The sequence below is a fragment of the Neolamprologus multifasciatus genome, chromosome 23, assembly GCF_963576455.1.
Source record: "Neolamprologus multifasciatus chromosome 23, fNeoMul1.2, whole genome shotgun sequence".
In the NCBI taxonomy this organism is placed as follows: Eukaryota; Metazoa; Chordata; class Actinopteri; order Cichliformes; family Cichlidae; genus Neolamprologus; species Neolamprologus multifasciatus.
Window position 1 is genome coordinate 31,368,921 of NC_140460.1, and position 15,642 is coordinate 31,384,562.

A 15,642-nucleotide genomic window follows, 5' to 3' on the forward strand; every position below is an offset into this window, starting at 1 on the left:
AAAGCCCTGGTGGAAGCAGTTGCCAGCTTGGTGTCTTTCCTGTCTGTGTCTCTGGGCTTCAGTAAATTGTACGAAGCAGACTAAGCTGCATGGCGACAGAGGCTTTTTGAGTGCCAGGTTCCCATTCACACTGATCACACATTAGACTGATCAAATCAGACTCCAGGCCTGCTTCCTGACTAACTCAATTTGCTCTTGTACGTTTCCCTTTTCACGCTGAGCATACGCACGCACACATTTACACACACGCAGACTCACACAGACCTGCTTGCACGCTTAAACATGTGCACACAAACAGACAAACCGACAGAGAGTGGGGCAGTACCCATTGAGCTCTAATGAAAAGCAGAAAAAGCCGTTTCCTTGGCAACTGCCAGCATACATCTTCAGGAGGACCCAGATTTCCTGTCTCACTGCGATCGTATTGTTTTGGCTCTCTTTTGATAGCCGCGGTATCCCTAGACGGATTATCTCACAGCGGTGAGAATTTATATAAAATGATCGCAAATTAAACAGCAGCATATGCGCAGACAAGAAGCCGACACAGTGAAAATCCTCAGTCACGGATTTAACACGTCACACTCCAACAAACTCTTGAAAGATAAACCCCCATTCATTGATCTGTCTGATTTTTATCTTGGCCCTGAGCTTGTTTTTTCCTCTGTACGTTCAGCTGTTGAGCCACTTCACTGTAACAACGCTTTTACCAAAAACAGAGAATCATGGGAATTACACTGTTGGTGTGGTTTATCTAAATTACCCTCCAACAAACAAAGAGGTGTAGTCACTATAGTCCACAGCAGTTTGTTGTTGTTGTTTTTTGCAAGTGTGAGCTTGGATTTAAACAGAGACAGATTTTCCTCTAAATCCCAAACAGCATTGACTTTTTTTCCCCTCTCCTTTTGCTTTGACGGATGAGTGTATTTCCTGGAAATAAGCCCAACAGTACAGTATGTTGCAGATGCATGTAGAGTGAACATGAAGTCATACGTGTCTGGAATATATTAGATTTTACAAAGCACATTGTTCTCATCATTATGATTCCCATCATCCTAATCAGATTATTATAATTAATATAATTGCCTGTGCACTGTTTGTTATCTTTGTATATTGGCATAAATAGGAAATGAGACGCACATGTGGGAGGCCAGTGCTAGAGGTGAAGATTTACCTGGGTGCAATTTAAACAAACATCTAAAACCATGAGGAGTCGAACCACAATGACAGCCCCGCCTCCAAAGCATGGATGTCTCTGTGTGGTTAAATAACACGGAGGGATAATTAACTGTGCCTGCACCGTTTTGTCTTTCCCTTTGGAGTTTTTTGTTAGTTTTGTTTGTTTCATTTTGGGGGTTTATGACTTTACACATACAAACTTTTTGATTTTATTTACATCTATTATTTAAAGGCCCCATCACTTTTGTTTACTTTTGAACAGTTTTGTATTTATTTAGTTTGCCTAAATTGTTGAAGTTGTTTACTTAGTTTTTCACTTAAATATTTAAAATCAGATTCATTTTCATGATTAAATTGAGTTTAAGTAAGTTTAATTTTTGAAAAGAAGAAGACAAAAAGCTAAAGTTTGCTACTTTGTTATTTAAAGTCTTAAGGTGGATGCTTCTGGAAACTAGCCAATCATAATGGAGGAGGGGGAAGGCCTTAAAGAGACAGGCACAGGCTTACATTATCACACGTATCAAGGGATCAATTCTAGATTAAAAATCATTTCGTAAATTCAAAAGATGATGGCGCAAAAATCAATATATAACACTGCCATATTATTAGATTGTATTGATACTGGTGAGCATCTACATGGTAACTGACAGTTTTAAGGTTAACAATAAAGAATAGTTTTAGTGCTAAAAATATAAAACCAAATTTTAAAAAACGATTAAAATAGAAATAAAAGAAGAATGCAGTGATTTGCAAATCTTATTAACTGACAAAATGTACAATTTGAAGAAAAATATACGATGCCAGAAACACACTTCAGAGAAGTTGGGGCAGGCCCATGTTTAACACTGTGTAGTATCACCTCTTCTTTTAACAGCAGTAAAGCCGCTGCTCAGCAGTCCTGAGTCTTCTTTGTCATAGTTTTTGTTTCATGATGCTCCAAATGTTTTCAACAGGTAAATGGCCTGAAATGCATGAAGGCCAGTTCACCACCTGGACTCTTCCACTACCAAGCCATGCTTTTGTAACAGATGCAGTATGTGGTTTGACATGGTCTCCCTTGAAAAAGATTTCATTTGGATGGGATCATATGTTCCTCTAAAACGTGTATATACTATTCAATTCCATAGGCACTAATGCTACCCCCCGCCCCCCATGCATTCAGCGACACAGGCTTTTTAAGTGTGTGCCAATGACAAGCTGGATGGTCAACATCCAGTTTGTCAGGCCACAGGGTGTTTTTTTGCTTTGCATTAATCCATTTTAAATGAGTGTTGGCTCAGTGAAGATGGATTGTATTCACATATTGCATAATAGAGTTTTATTTTGTTTGCCTACGAAGCGGGGTTTTCAGCATGCACAACCATGTTCCCGTGCAGTCCTCCAAAAACGCAACATCGTGTAGCTAGAATGGGCATAGGTCAAATGCTGATTGGTTGAGAAGTGGGTTGGAACGGGGAATATAGCGACAGTTTACCAGGAAAGGGAGAAGTGTGAAGCAACATTAAAGATAAAAAAAAAAAATAGCATATCACAGGCTCCACCACGCCCAAGATGGGCTTTTATTTTAGTTTAGCTTTTAGTGTGTGAATGTGTGTGTGAATGGGTGGATGACTGGATATGTAAAGCGCTTTGGGGTCCTTAGGGACTAGTAAAGCGCTATATAAATACAGGCCATTTACCATTTACCATTTTCATTTTTGCAACTTTAAAAGGCTTCATACTAATGTGGAACATTGGTGGTGTTCCCCTTAAAACTCAGATTGCATTATTGCAACATTCATTAGTAAGTGCAAAACTTTGCTCATGGCAAGATTTTAGCATTGTACTATTTGGTAATTACATGACTGTTGGTAATGGTTTGTTTTGTCTTTGATTCATCACTTGAAAATTGCTGTTGTACCTCTATTGCTTAAATGTGTCAGGCAGCCTAATGACTCTTTTAGTGGCTTTCATCCCTTAATAGCAGCACATTTCTGCTGTTATTTAACTGACACAGCTTTTCATTGCGTGTCTTTGTGGCTTCTGTGAGACAATAATTGAAAAATTGTGTTGCCAACTCCAGGTAGAGCGAAGAAAGCTGGCTCATAGGAAGCATGTAACAATGTAAGCAGTCCAAGGAAACAAAGGCATCCGGTGTGTGTGTCCCATCATGCTAACTCTTGTTTTTGAGCCATAGGTTTATTCAGCTTAAAGGTTCAACAAGTGTTCTCCCCATCCCAGCTAGCTACAAAGGTAGATGGGATGGGGGGAAAGTGCCTGTCCACCTTTAAAGACTGTGTTAGAGGGCACTTATCGAACTTACAGTGATCTTTGGTCGCAGTGGCGCAGTAGGCGGTGGGGTCCTAAACAAATCTGATTTCAGTCTCTGCTTGATATCGTCTGTGCTCTTTCCCCTCTCCTGTGTTAATCCCGATAAAAACACACAAAGAAATGGCTAAGAATGAGAATGAATCCAGACTGTGGTATGCCCTTGGTTCATTTAGTTTTGCTAAGCTTTCCAAGCTCGAGGCTTTGGCTATTACATGTCACCATCTGTCTCCTTATGCACATAAGTCTGTGCGTTTTGTATTACATCCTGCCTCACAGTGAACTAAAGCAAATTTAACTTGGAAGAAGACGCAGGATGAAATGTGGTGAGTTTATTTTGTGCCATTTGGTTTTGATTGCACTGGCATGCAGCAAGCAGCCAAACACACCACAGCAGATTAAAAACACCCCTTTGCTTTGAAATAAAGTCTCGTACATTTTTGTCATGACTGTTTTGGTTTTTTTCCCTGTTAAATGATTTTCCATTTGGCTGTTTCAAACACGCAGTCCCTCAGAAGGGGGGCAGATGTTAACCAAACCCTGCCCCTAAACCTAGATGAGTCACTGATGACATTGTGGATATTAAGATATTTAGTGCCTTTAATGGCTTTATTGGAAAAAAAAGTCCTGCCTGCCAATGATTACTCTGTATTTGGCGTAGCTTTGATTAGCTAATCTTTGAACAGTAACCTCTAATATCCCAGTGGCTGTTAGATTGATGTGTGAAGTGTTGCTGTTCTATTTTGGTGGAAAAAACATAAGTGACGCTTAGTGGACCTCTAGATATTTATTTGTTATTGTGAAGAAAGCTCTTTAAACCAAGGGGAGGGCCAGTACCCAGCAGAGACAAATGCAGTAACTTCCTCCAATCCTCTAGTGGACCATGAACCTGCATCTATTTATGTAATTTTCTTGCTTTATTCTTCTTCCTCCTCCTCCTTCTCCTCCTCAGGCGGCCTATAAGCCCTGGCTGTGTGCTCAGTATTTCCCCACCACCCAGCAGTCCTGCCAGAAGAAGGTGCCGTGCCACCAGTACTGCCTGGAGGTCCAGCAGAGCTGTCCGTTTATCCTGCCCGATAACGATGACCTGATCCACGGTGGCAGCCCCAGCTTCATCTGCACAGGTTAATACCCACTTGCTGCTAGTGCCACTTCCTGTATCCTGGAGATGAGTGCAGATTGTGTGTTTGCATGCGTGGGTGTTCATGGGGCCTTGTATCCTCTTCACAGAAAAACCTTCTAATTTAATTTATGCTAGTGAATAGCTGGTGAGTAGCATTTTGCAAAAGGACAGACAGTAATAAAGCATCCAGTGTGTGTTTCTCTGTATTGACTGAAGGGTGTCTCATCAAAACAGTGAAGTGGTTCTAAAGGCTTTCTGATGACATCTAGTGGTGTTTGTGAGCACTGCAGTCCTCATGCAAGGACGTTTTAACAACACATTTAAGTCTTTAGTCCTCTCAGTATCTGCTGCAGATTTTATTTCTGTAATCATAAAGGTCAGCTTCACAGGTTACCTGGATGAGACTGGCAACATAAAACATTTCAACACCTAAAGGCTTAGAGGTTTGTGCATGCTTATAACGGATGTCATGATTTTATTTTTAGTCACCTCAAATTTTGATTTTCAACTTTCGCTGTGTGATGATTCTATGAAAGTATGATGGGGTTAAACAGCTGAAAACAATTCCTGCAGTGCTAAATAAGACTGTTGGGTCAACTACAACCAGATTCCAAAATAGTTGGAATCGTCTTGTTTCTGTTATAAAAAAAAGGTTACTGAGGAAAACTGTGATGTGAATTATTTTTGGTTTTACAAAGCTTTTCCTGCCCTTTTGGTGTTCCTTTCCAACTATTTTTTAAAAAAACCATTTGGGCATTAGCACTCTCACCTCTGAGCAGGAACGTTTGACGTCCTGCTTGACTGTGTTCCCTCCTGTGAGTCTCCGTGGATTTCCAAAGTTCAAAGACATGCATGTTAGGTTAATGTGAATGAATTAAAGATTTCCTAATAGTTATAATAAGTTAGTTTGCCATAAATTTAAAAATATGCCATCAAAAATATTAATGGCTGCTGTAAGCAAACTGTGAGCCAAAGATACTTTGTGAAGAGAAAGGGGCAGGTGCGCGCAGGTGTTCTAGAATCAACAGGAAGTTAGTCATGCTAGTTTAGCGCCTGATTTCTGTCGGTAACAGTCAGCAGTTTCAGCAACACGGCTGTCTGCGGCGCTCAGCTTTTGGAGCCAATTAAGCGACTTCCAATCCTCTTTGCCTGCCCTTCCATGTTTTGCTTTAAAAAAACTGCTTTAACAACTCAGCTAAATGTAAACACCCAGCGGTGATACTCACATTTTTAGTGTGGCTTGCACTATTCAAACATATCATTATCCTAGAACTCCTTCGTAGCTACAATCTAGATATTATTACATTTTTAAGCCGTCTTCAGTGTTGAACTAATCCAGCGCTACACTATATTGCCAAAAGTACTCACTTGTCTGCCATCAAACGCATATGAACTTGAGTGACATCCCAGTTTAATATGATGTCACCCAGCTTCAACTATTCTGGAAAGGTTTTCTATAAAGTTTAGGACTGTTATAAGAATTTTTGACCATTTTCCCAGAAGCATATTTGTGAGGTCAGATACTGATGTTGACCTGGCTCAGTTTCCACTCTGTTTTGTTCCAAATGTGTCCTGTCGGGTTGAGGTCAGGATTCTGTGCAGGCCAGTCAAGTTCTTCTACCTGAAACGGACTCATCCATGTCTTTGTGGACCTTCCTCTGTCTACGGGTGTGCAGTCATATCCTATCATGGCCTAATCCTAATTCACTGAGCTCCTGAGAGCGACCCATTCATTTATGTATGTTTGTAGAAGCAGTCTGCATGGCTAGGTGCTTGATTTTATACATCTATGGCCATGGAAGGGATCGGATCACCTGATTTAAATGATTTGGATGGGTGAGTGAATTGGCAATTTAGTGTAGTCGTCCATAAACTTATTGGCGCATTGCAACCAGGAGCTGCTAAAATCAAATTGGCAGTGCTCTTTGCAACAACAAATAGGGCTCACTTTATGGCACAAATCTATGTGAATCCACCATAATCCAGTCTGCATCTTTCAATGCACCATGGGAGCAGATCCAAAAACATAATCCCCCAGTTCAAAGTGACAAAATGCTACTTGTGGTACACTTTAAATATTTTACCTACACTACCAGCATGGCAACAAAAGCAGCATGGGCTCTTACATTAGTGGAATATCGACGTAGGAAGGGTCGATACCTCAGGTTGGAAGGGTTGCAGGTGGAAATGAGTCATACCAATTTAAGATTCAACAGCAAACTCAAACCTAATCGTTTTCATAATGTCTCTTAAAGATGATAAAAGGGTAAATCATCTCACTTGTCACAGGTGCAACAGACGAGTCAGGTGAGGTGTCAGTCCACACAGAGAAGGGGTCTAATCCAGCAGTTTCATCAGTCCTCCATCTCATCTCATCATCAATCACATGCTCTCTACTTATGCTTTGCTTTAGTTAGAACTAAGTGAGCTTCTCTCTCTGCAGTTTAAGCTTCCCCGTGCAGATGATCACAGCAGCCATGGTGTTTTTGGTCTTTCTTTTCTTTTTTTTTATAAACATGCTGGCAAGTTAAAACTTCCAGAACCATCAACTGATGCAGCAATGCGCTCCCTCTGTGCCGTGGTGAGCTCTAATTGGAGTTCATTTGAGGGTCACCGTGTCTGGTTGTGATTAGAGCCACACACTGAGGTCTAGTGCGTTTGATCCGTTTACCGAGGCAGCAGATGAGCAACAAGGTGGCTGGTGTTAGACAGATCATTGTCGTTTGTGCTCCATGTCAGCTGTTTATTGCCTGTAAGGTTATTTTTTCAACTTTTTAAAATTATTATTATTAAGCAACTTCACAGAAAGACACCATAGAGATGTATCAGATTTAGCTAAAAGTTTGACACATACTGATAACATTACCTACAGCCTCTAAAAATAACCAAAACATGCTGAGGACTTTCTTTGCATCCTTGAGCAATCAATAAAAATTTCAGTTCATGTCCTTCTCAGCTAAAAAAACTTTTTTTGCATCTTGTTGTTACGTTGGTTTTTCTTCACGGATCCAGTATTGATGGGTGAAGCTGAACTGTCTGATATCACTGGCTGCTGTTGGAAAATCGCAGATATTAATGGATTAGTGAGGTATGCTGACCCTAATGCACAAATTTGACCCCCTTTTACATTGGCTGGTTCATTATAACTTGAGCACATTACTTTTATTGCAGGAGCCCTACAATAAGCCGCAAATGCGTAAATATGTTGTTGCCATCCGTTTTGCACAGTTGGAATAACAGCAAACAAAATTGTCCATTTTGTCAGCTCATTTATCACCAAGAAAAATCAATCAGCGTAATTCATTGTTTTTGATTTGGAAAGAAACTAACTCCTTCACCAGGCTACAAGACGGCGTGAGACCTGAACGCACCGGTTAGCTTAAATGTTTAAAAGTCACATTAATGATGTTAAAATGTGTTAGTGTCACATCTTGAAGCAATTATGGTGTCACGACTTTAGTTTCTTGTGTTTCAAAGTTTGCAAAGCACTGAATGCACTTTTACATTTAATGGCATATTTATGTATTTATGAGCCATTTCTTATTTTTGGTTTGGTTCCTTCTGGCCTTCCATATGAGCGTGTGAACAGCTGATTGTGCAGCAAAACAGTGGAATACAGAACACAGTTGGTATATCTGTAATATCTGCTGTGAGAACACCAAACTACCAGTGACCCCCTGTTATAAATACAAGTGCACAGCAGGGGAACTTCAGCTTTTTCATCCAGTGTCTTCTCTTTCTCAGGTCTCTTGGGAGACCATCCATCAGACAGTGAGGCGGAGTGCTGCGACGTCCGATGGGACTCCAAAATGGACAACCCTTCAGGCGGCACGCTAAAAAGAACTGCTTCTTCCTGCCAGCCCGTGGGGGCTTCGGTCACCTCCGCCGCCACCCCGAGACTGTGCAGCGGGCGACTGAAGATCTGCCTGCTGGCCCTTGTCCTCCTACACACTGTCATTATCATTTCAGCCTCCCATAATTCTTCGTTGGTGGGCGTGGCTGCCATTTTCTCGCCAGAGGAAAGTGCTTCTAATGAGGAGTGAACCTTGGGGTTGAATCAGGGCTGGAGCTTGCGTAGAGCGATTGTTGACAGGGAGGAAGACGAAGGCTTGTCATGGCTGCCAGGGACACAGCTGGTGAGATGTGCTGGAAATGCCTCCACAAGCTTGCTGCCGATGAACCGCCAACCACAGGAAGTGGGAAGGTTTTAATTGGAGCGGAGGGTGCTGGAATTGGACATCAACTGAAGAGAGATGTTTGAGAACCACCACCCCTAAAAGAACTGACCTCTTGCCACTTGAAACCTGCTCATTGTTTCTATTCCATCCAAATGTTTTCTAGCATATTGTCCCCCCCCCCTTCTCTCCGCCCTCCTCCGTCTGTTTTCGATGTGTGTGTACGGATAGCATGTCAGAGGAAAAAATGGACATCGATGAGGTGTGCACTCTCATTCGTTACTTTTAGATTTTTGCTGCACTTTCTTTCAGGTGCCAGAATGTTTTTGACATATCAGCTGTTTCCCACTTCCTGCTCTCCATCACCTTAGACGGATCTTCTTTACTACCTTGTATGTGATGTTGCTCGAGGGCCTGCTGGGACCAGCTCCATCTATCACTTGTGGATCTTGTTTCCCAGAAAACAAAATGTATGTGATTCTGTATTCTGATGTTCAGCTTGTGTTTCTGTCAGACCGGACCTTTCCTCAACCCCTTATGACAGTACATGCCTACATATTTTAGGACCTTAAGTGCTCTGAGACTGGCTCACTTTCTCCTCTAGCTTGTTGGGTTGTTAAGCAAGTTAGGAGAGGTGGAGTGGTTACAAAAAAAAAAAGAAAAGGTAGTGACAACTCAGCTCACGATTGCATGGTGTTGCAGGAACAGTAAGCTCAGATTAGTCACCGTGTAGCGCTCCTGGGCGGGGGGAAATGGTGTTTTCTGGTTTCTAAAGTGTTCAGTTTACCTCATACAGTGGTGTTGGTGTTGCAGACAGGCAGCACGGCGAGTACTTAGACTTGCAGGGACAACCCAGGGACACTAGAGGACAGTTGCATGAAGCCAAAACACCAGGGGCCTCATTTATCAGCCACGCGTAAGCTATCAAATTATCAGTTACACTTGTCAAGACCTTAGTGCTAACCTTAATGAGGGACTACATAACAACATGACTGCACTTAAGCTTAGCCTATGGACATCATAAACTGCCCTGTATCCATTTACTGATGCTCAAGGCACGCCAGACTCACTGTAATATTCTCCTGAGCGGCAGATGTTGCCTCTCAGGGAAAAACAAAGAAAGCATATCAGTGCTGGTGAGATTACAAGAAATTCAAACTGGAATCAAAAAGATTGCAGACTTTGTTTTGTGGAAAGTCTCGCCGTTTCCAGCTGTAGTAGTCTCCGTCTTTGTAATCTCGGAATCACAGCACTATTCCACTGATATATCATGGAAGCGACCCGCTCGTACAGCAGGTTACAAAAATCAAGAAGTACACGACAATCTGAAACACCAAAGTGTAGCGCACGCCGGCAGTTTTGATGTCACTTTTACTGCACACGGTTGTTTGTGAGGCCAGCAGCAGGCTCTATTCTAATAGGCATCAAGCTTTTCTCCAGGATGTTTGGGTTTCTTGTCATTAATCATGACCCCAAAAAAGTTCCGTTTTATCTCAGTACCTCCTAAAAAGTCATTAAAAAAATAGAAACAGAAATTTCACTGTCAGAATTGTTATGTAGCATTATTTCTGCCATTGCACTTACAGTTACAGTTATGACAGGTAGCTACAGTAATATTATACGTGCATTGTGGACACAAACACTACGGTGGCCCCGAGTGGTCAAATGCAAATCAACTTTTGAGAGAAATAGAAATAGAGAGACACTGCAGAGGCACACAAAGTACAACTAAAGTACAAAAATAACACTTTAAAAAAGAGATACACTTCAAAGATGTTGAGGGTTCATCAGTGTTGTGAGGAAGAAAAAGATGCAGATGAAGCATTTTAATCGTGAGTCATATAATGCTGTAGCTACATTTTTGCTGTTTAATGTTAGCTTGTCACTTCCGCCACTGTTCCGTCTCTTTTTTTCTATTTACATTGTTTTTTTAATTTAACTTCATTGGTTTTTGTGAGATTTTGCAGCTGCTGTGTTCTTTTTTTGAGAGAACATGAACAAATTCAAATGATAAGTTTTTAAAATTTATTAAATGGTTGAAGGTTCAAGTTACAGATGGCGCCATAGGCATCCCTCTTTCCTGTATTTGGTCTGGTGTCCGGCTCATGCTTCATCTCTGCTCCAATCACAGGTCTTCTTCCTGTAAAGGAAAACTCCTTCCTATCTCCCTGTTGCTATGCAGTCTAGTAACTTTCCACGGCAGCCTCACAATGACTTCACATGCATGTGGGTCCTGCGCCACACCCTACACAAAGCACAAATGTGTAATTTAAAGATAAAAAGTAAATTCCTGACACATAATTTTTCTGTTATGCTGTTTCCTTAAGTTGCAGGGCCACCGTACAATACCAACGTTTACTTGTGAAATATCGGTGTAAACAGTTCATGGTTATTGCGACACCCATTGTGGGAAAAAAGATTACCGTTTTTATAACAAGTCAGTGTTCACTTCACCAGACGACTGAGGATGGCAACCGTCTTAATAAATACTAGCTAAAAATCAAGGAGAATGGCACTGATGTTACTAGCTAGCTGGAAAACAGAAAATTAAAATGACAAGCAAAGTGTACAAAAGTTCAACAGTGTCAAATGCCCCAAAATGTTCACAAAAATCTTCAGTCAATTGGTTCTAAAATCTTTTTTCTCCACATTGACATGGTCCTCGGATGGTCCGAGTAATTTAGATCTGATATCATTCTTCAGACTTCAATGTGCAAGAAAGATGTTGAAAAAATGGAAGCGCTGAAAGCATTTAAACACATTGCATTATTGATCATTGTCAGTATTAACCAACAACAATATGGCGAGTGAGCAAATGTCTCCTTTCTGATTTTCAAGTTAGTTGTCTATTAAATTACTACAGAAAACACTAACGTGCCTACAACTCTCAGTGCTGCAGGCCCCATTCCATGCATCCCACACAACGTCATTTTTAGTTCTGATAAATGAGGCCCCGAGATCTTTGAGTGCCTCTGCTGCATAAATCTAATGAGGCAAAAGTGCAATATAGGAGGGAAAAAACAAACAGCTGGGGTTAGTGTCCTACTTTGTGACATCTTCACTACTGATGGCTCAGCTTGTCAGTATCACAGAGTTGGTGCATGTGACTAGCCAGCCACCCAATCTATCAAACCGTTGACTCTTACATCACCCTTAGACAAGCTGATCAACCGCTATCTTTCACAGACTAGCAAAGGGCTGTGTTACTGTCAGCGTGTGAGGAGTGTGAGGAGTTTTCAAGGGCTGATCCGTGTGATTTTTTTTGTTTTTGTTTTTTTCCTTTTTTTTTTTTTTGCATGGCTGCTGCTAGTAAAGTGCACATTTACATGAGGATGGATCATGCAGGGATTAAGATTAGTTTGAACTCGCCTATTAGGCAGCAGAAATAGGGATTTGAACCACCCGTGAGCAAATACTGACAAAAAACTTACACTAAGTACACCAAATCTAAATGAAGACATTCTTGTCTTGCTGATGGTGAACTTTGTTTCCAGATTGGCTTTTTCCTCATTTACAGCCTCACATTATTTACCACCCATCGATTTGCTCTTCGCTCACATGTCAGAGCGAAACGATAAAGTCCAAAAGTAAGTCAGGTTTTTAAGATGTCCATAGTTTTGCCCCTACGTCTACCACCGCCACAACCATTCCACATTGGCTCTATTTTTTATTTATTTTTTTGAGATTTGTTTTGATTTCCTTGACAAACTCTGTTGACAAGAACTTACATTCCCTTGAAGACAGCAGTGGATGTAATAGACCCACACTTTGTGCTCCCTCCTTCCTTCAATCTCTAGCTGTTCATGATATGAGTCCTGTGGATCTATGCAGATGAACCCCACCCCGAATCAACATACCACCTTCCAGCACCGCCCCCACACCAACCCATCCACCGGCTCCTTGTCCTTTATGTTGTAAATATGTCCTGAGGATGTGGAATCCCAAATATCTTCTCTAACCTCTCCCTACTTCCCCCACTGTTGGAATCTCACTGTGTTTTCTGTTTGGCTCCTTGGTTTTTGTCTGTTTTTTGAGACCTTTGCTGCATTTTTCTGTTGTCTAAAGCTGTGGTGTGAGTTGAGGAGATGAAAGAGGTCTTAAAGGAAAATATACAAAAAATGAAGCTTGGATTGAGAAAGGGTTCAAATATAGAGGAAAAAAATCTGATAAAGTTGTCATATTGTCATACTAGAGATGCTTTAGTTTGCTAATTTACTTTCTTTTTTTTCTACAAAAGACTTGGATGAAATTATTTATAAAATGCGTCCCACGAGTCATGACCTTTTTTGGACGTAAAACAAATACATTTATTAACATTTTGTTCAAAAGAAAATAAATATAAATTATGTTAAACATTACTGCTGTTTGTGCTTTTTTCCAGTGTCTGTATCATTGATTATTGAAGAGCTGCAAAGCATTTAGTAATGAGAGGAACCAAGAGGAGTGGTTTAAGCAAAAACTGGGGTATGGGAGATGTTTGGTAGGACAGTGAAGCAATGCTTTGTACAAACTGTATACGGTGGGGATGAAGTGCTGCATCCGACAACGGAAGCAGCTTGCCTATCAGTGGAGCAGAGGTCACTGAGGTAGTTAAAAAAAACACTCCTTGATGCCCAAAGCCCTCTGGATTGATGGATTTGTCCTGAGTCCCTCAAGGTTCTGGATGTTGTGTGGTGGTCCCAGCTGACGTACCTCTGCAACATCAAACCAAGGTTGGGTACAGTGCCTCTGGACTGTAAATTGGGGCCGTGGTTCCCCCTTTTAACGTCCACTATGCCTTTAACAAACTAGAAGTTGTTACCTTTCAAAATAAGTGTTTTCATGTATTTTGGTCGGATAAATAGATTCTTTATTGATCCCAAGAGGGAAATTATAGAGTCACAATACTACCTTTATTACCAATAAGTAAACAACAGACGTAAAGTAAAGTGCCACAGGCTCAGAGTGAGGACTGTGAGACAGTGCAAAGAGTTTACAGAGTTTACGTTACGGTGATTATCACTGTTGCCTCATAGCAGGAAGGTCCTGAGTTCAATTCCACCACTTGGCTGGGCCCTTCTGTGTGGAGTTTGGATTCTTTCCAGGTACTCTGGTTTCCGCCCACTAACTGCACAGTCTAAAGACATGACTGGCAACCTGACCAGGTTGTTCCCTGACTATCGCCCTATCATAGCTGGGATAGGCTCTAGTGTTCTTTATGGCACCAAGGTTGGATCAGTCTGAGAGAGAAGGAGCTCTGTTGCTCTGTTGGAGCAGGGTTAGATGGGTTGTGATGGAGAGTAGTTTGTTCAGTTTGACTTCCTGCCTCTTGATGACTCCAACGCCTCCAAATTCTGGCCAATGATGGTTCCCGCCTTGTGAATCAGTTAGTTGATCCTGCAGGCATCTCTGGCACTGATGCTGCCTCTCCCAGTAGACGACAGCAACTTGGATGATCTCGCTATCACAGACTGTTAGAAAATCTCTAACTTTTTGCTGCATGCATTAAAGGATCTGAACTTTCTCAAAAAGCTCATGACTGTTGGTCCTCCAGTCCCGGCTGTCATTCAGGTGATCCTGTAGCTGTCCAGTGTTTCCACCTCCTCACCCTCGATTTTAATGGGCCTTATAGTTTGTAGGTTTTCTGTTGAATATTTTCATTTTGATATGTCAAAAATAAATAACACATCTGCTAGTTGTGAAGTTCAGAAGAGGGACTGGATGGTGACTGACAACAAGGGAAATCGCACTCCTCATTTTAGCTGGGCAAGTACTGGAGAGGAGATCTGCCCTTTAATCTCAGATTCAGGAGAAACCATGCAAGATGTTTTTCCCCTTGGTAAGGGAACACTGGATCAGCTCATCAAACTTTTGAAGATACCAAAGGTACCCATGCCCTCTGGGTATGGGTGTAACGGCTACGTTTAGCCGCTTTGATACTGCAACATCACTGATATCAGTGCTCGTTGGCTAGGCCAAGTATAAATTGTTGATAACGGGACTCTGCCCATTATGGTGTAGCACTTACGTGGAGTTATATACAGTACCAGCGGATAATTACCAAGGTAATGAGTAATTTGGGCTAGTATCAGAAGATTAAGAACGACTCTTACAGTGTGTTCACACCGAACGCGATAGACACGACCAGAGCATCAGGTTTACATGTACAGTCAATGGAGAAGCGCGATGACGCGCGATTGCGGGTCCCGCGAAAATTCAGAAGCAGATTTGCGTCACGAAAACGCGTCAAAGTAGCGCGTCTGGCGTGTTTATTTATTTATTTATTTTAGGACAGTGCATGTTAATGAACATAAATGTAAAATAAATTACATGAATGTAAACATTCCAGATTATAGCCAAGGGCTAATTTCCATCTGTTGTCCATAAAACATTAAAAAATAGACATAATAATTCATAAAAAAAATTCATAATTCATTTATAATAAAAACTCCATCACCAAACTCACACACACACCATTCTATTTCCAAATAAAACATTAAAACTATACAACTCATACATGATCACACACTTGATTTGTCCATAACCAGTTTTTAACCTGTGCCTTAAACAAGTTGTCGAGCATTCTCTAATGGATTGAGGACGACTATTCCACAGATAGCCACCCTGGACAGAAAGGACGTTCTGCCCAAATGCTGTCCGTTTGTGGGGTATAAACAAGTCTCCTCGGGTTGTAGCTCGACTGGTCCTGTCTGAGCTTTCTTTATGCCTAATGAACTGCTTTAGTGGTGGTGGAGCAAGGGAGTGTAAGACTTTATATATTAAACACACTTTTTTAAGTTTCACTAAGTTATTGAAGTTCAGTAATTTACGTTTTTTTAATGCATGACAGTGGTGGTGGGAAGTCGGTTTTTTGTCAAGTAC

General features: G+C 41.3%; 1 protein-coding gene across 1 annotated transcript in view; it reads left to right on the forward strand.

Annotated features, from left to right (window-relative positions):
- The window catches only part of nalf1a (NALCN channel auxiliary factor 1a), a 51,296-nt gene extending 35,882 nt beyond the window's left edge, over positions 1–15,414 (forward strand). The window contains exons 2-3 of the mRNA XM_085151126.1: positions 4,436–4,607; positions 8,351–15,414. Of these exons, the coding sequence (XP_085007252.1) occupies positions 4,436–4,607; positions 8,351–8,649 (471 nt within the window). The 3' untranslated portion in view covers positions 8,650–15,414. The remainder of the gene's footprint in view (positions 1–4,435; positions 4,608–8,350) is intronic.
- The last annotated feature ends 228 nt before the right edge of the window (positions 15,415–15,642 follow it).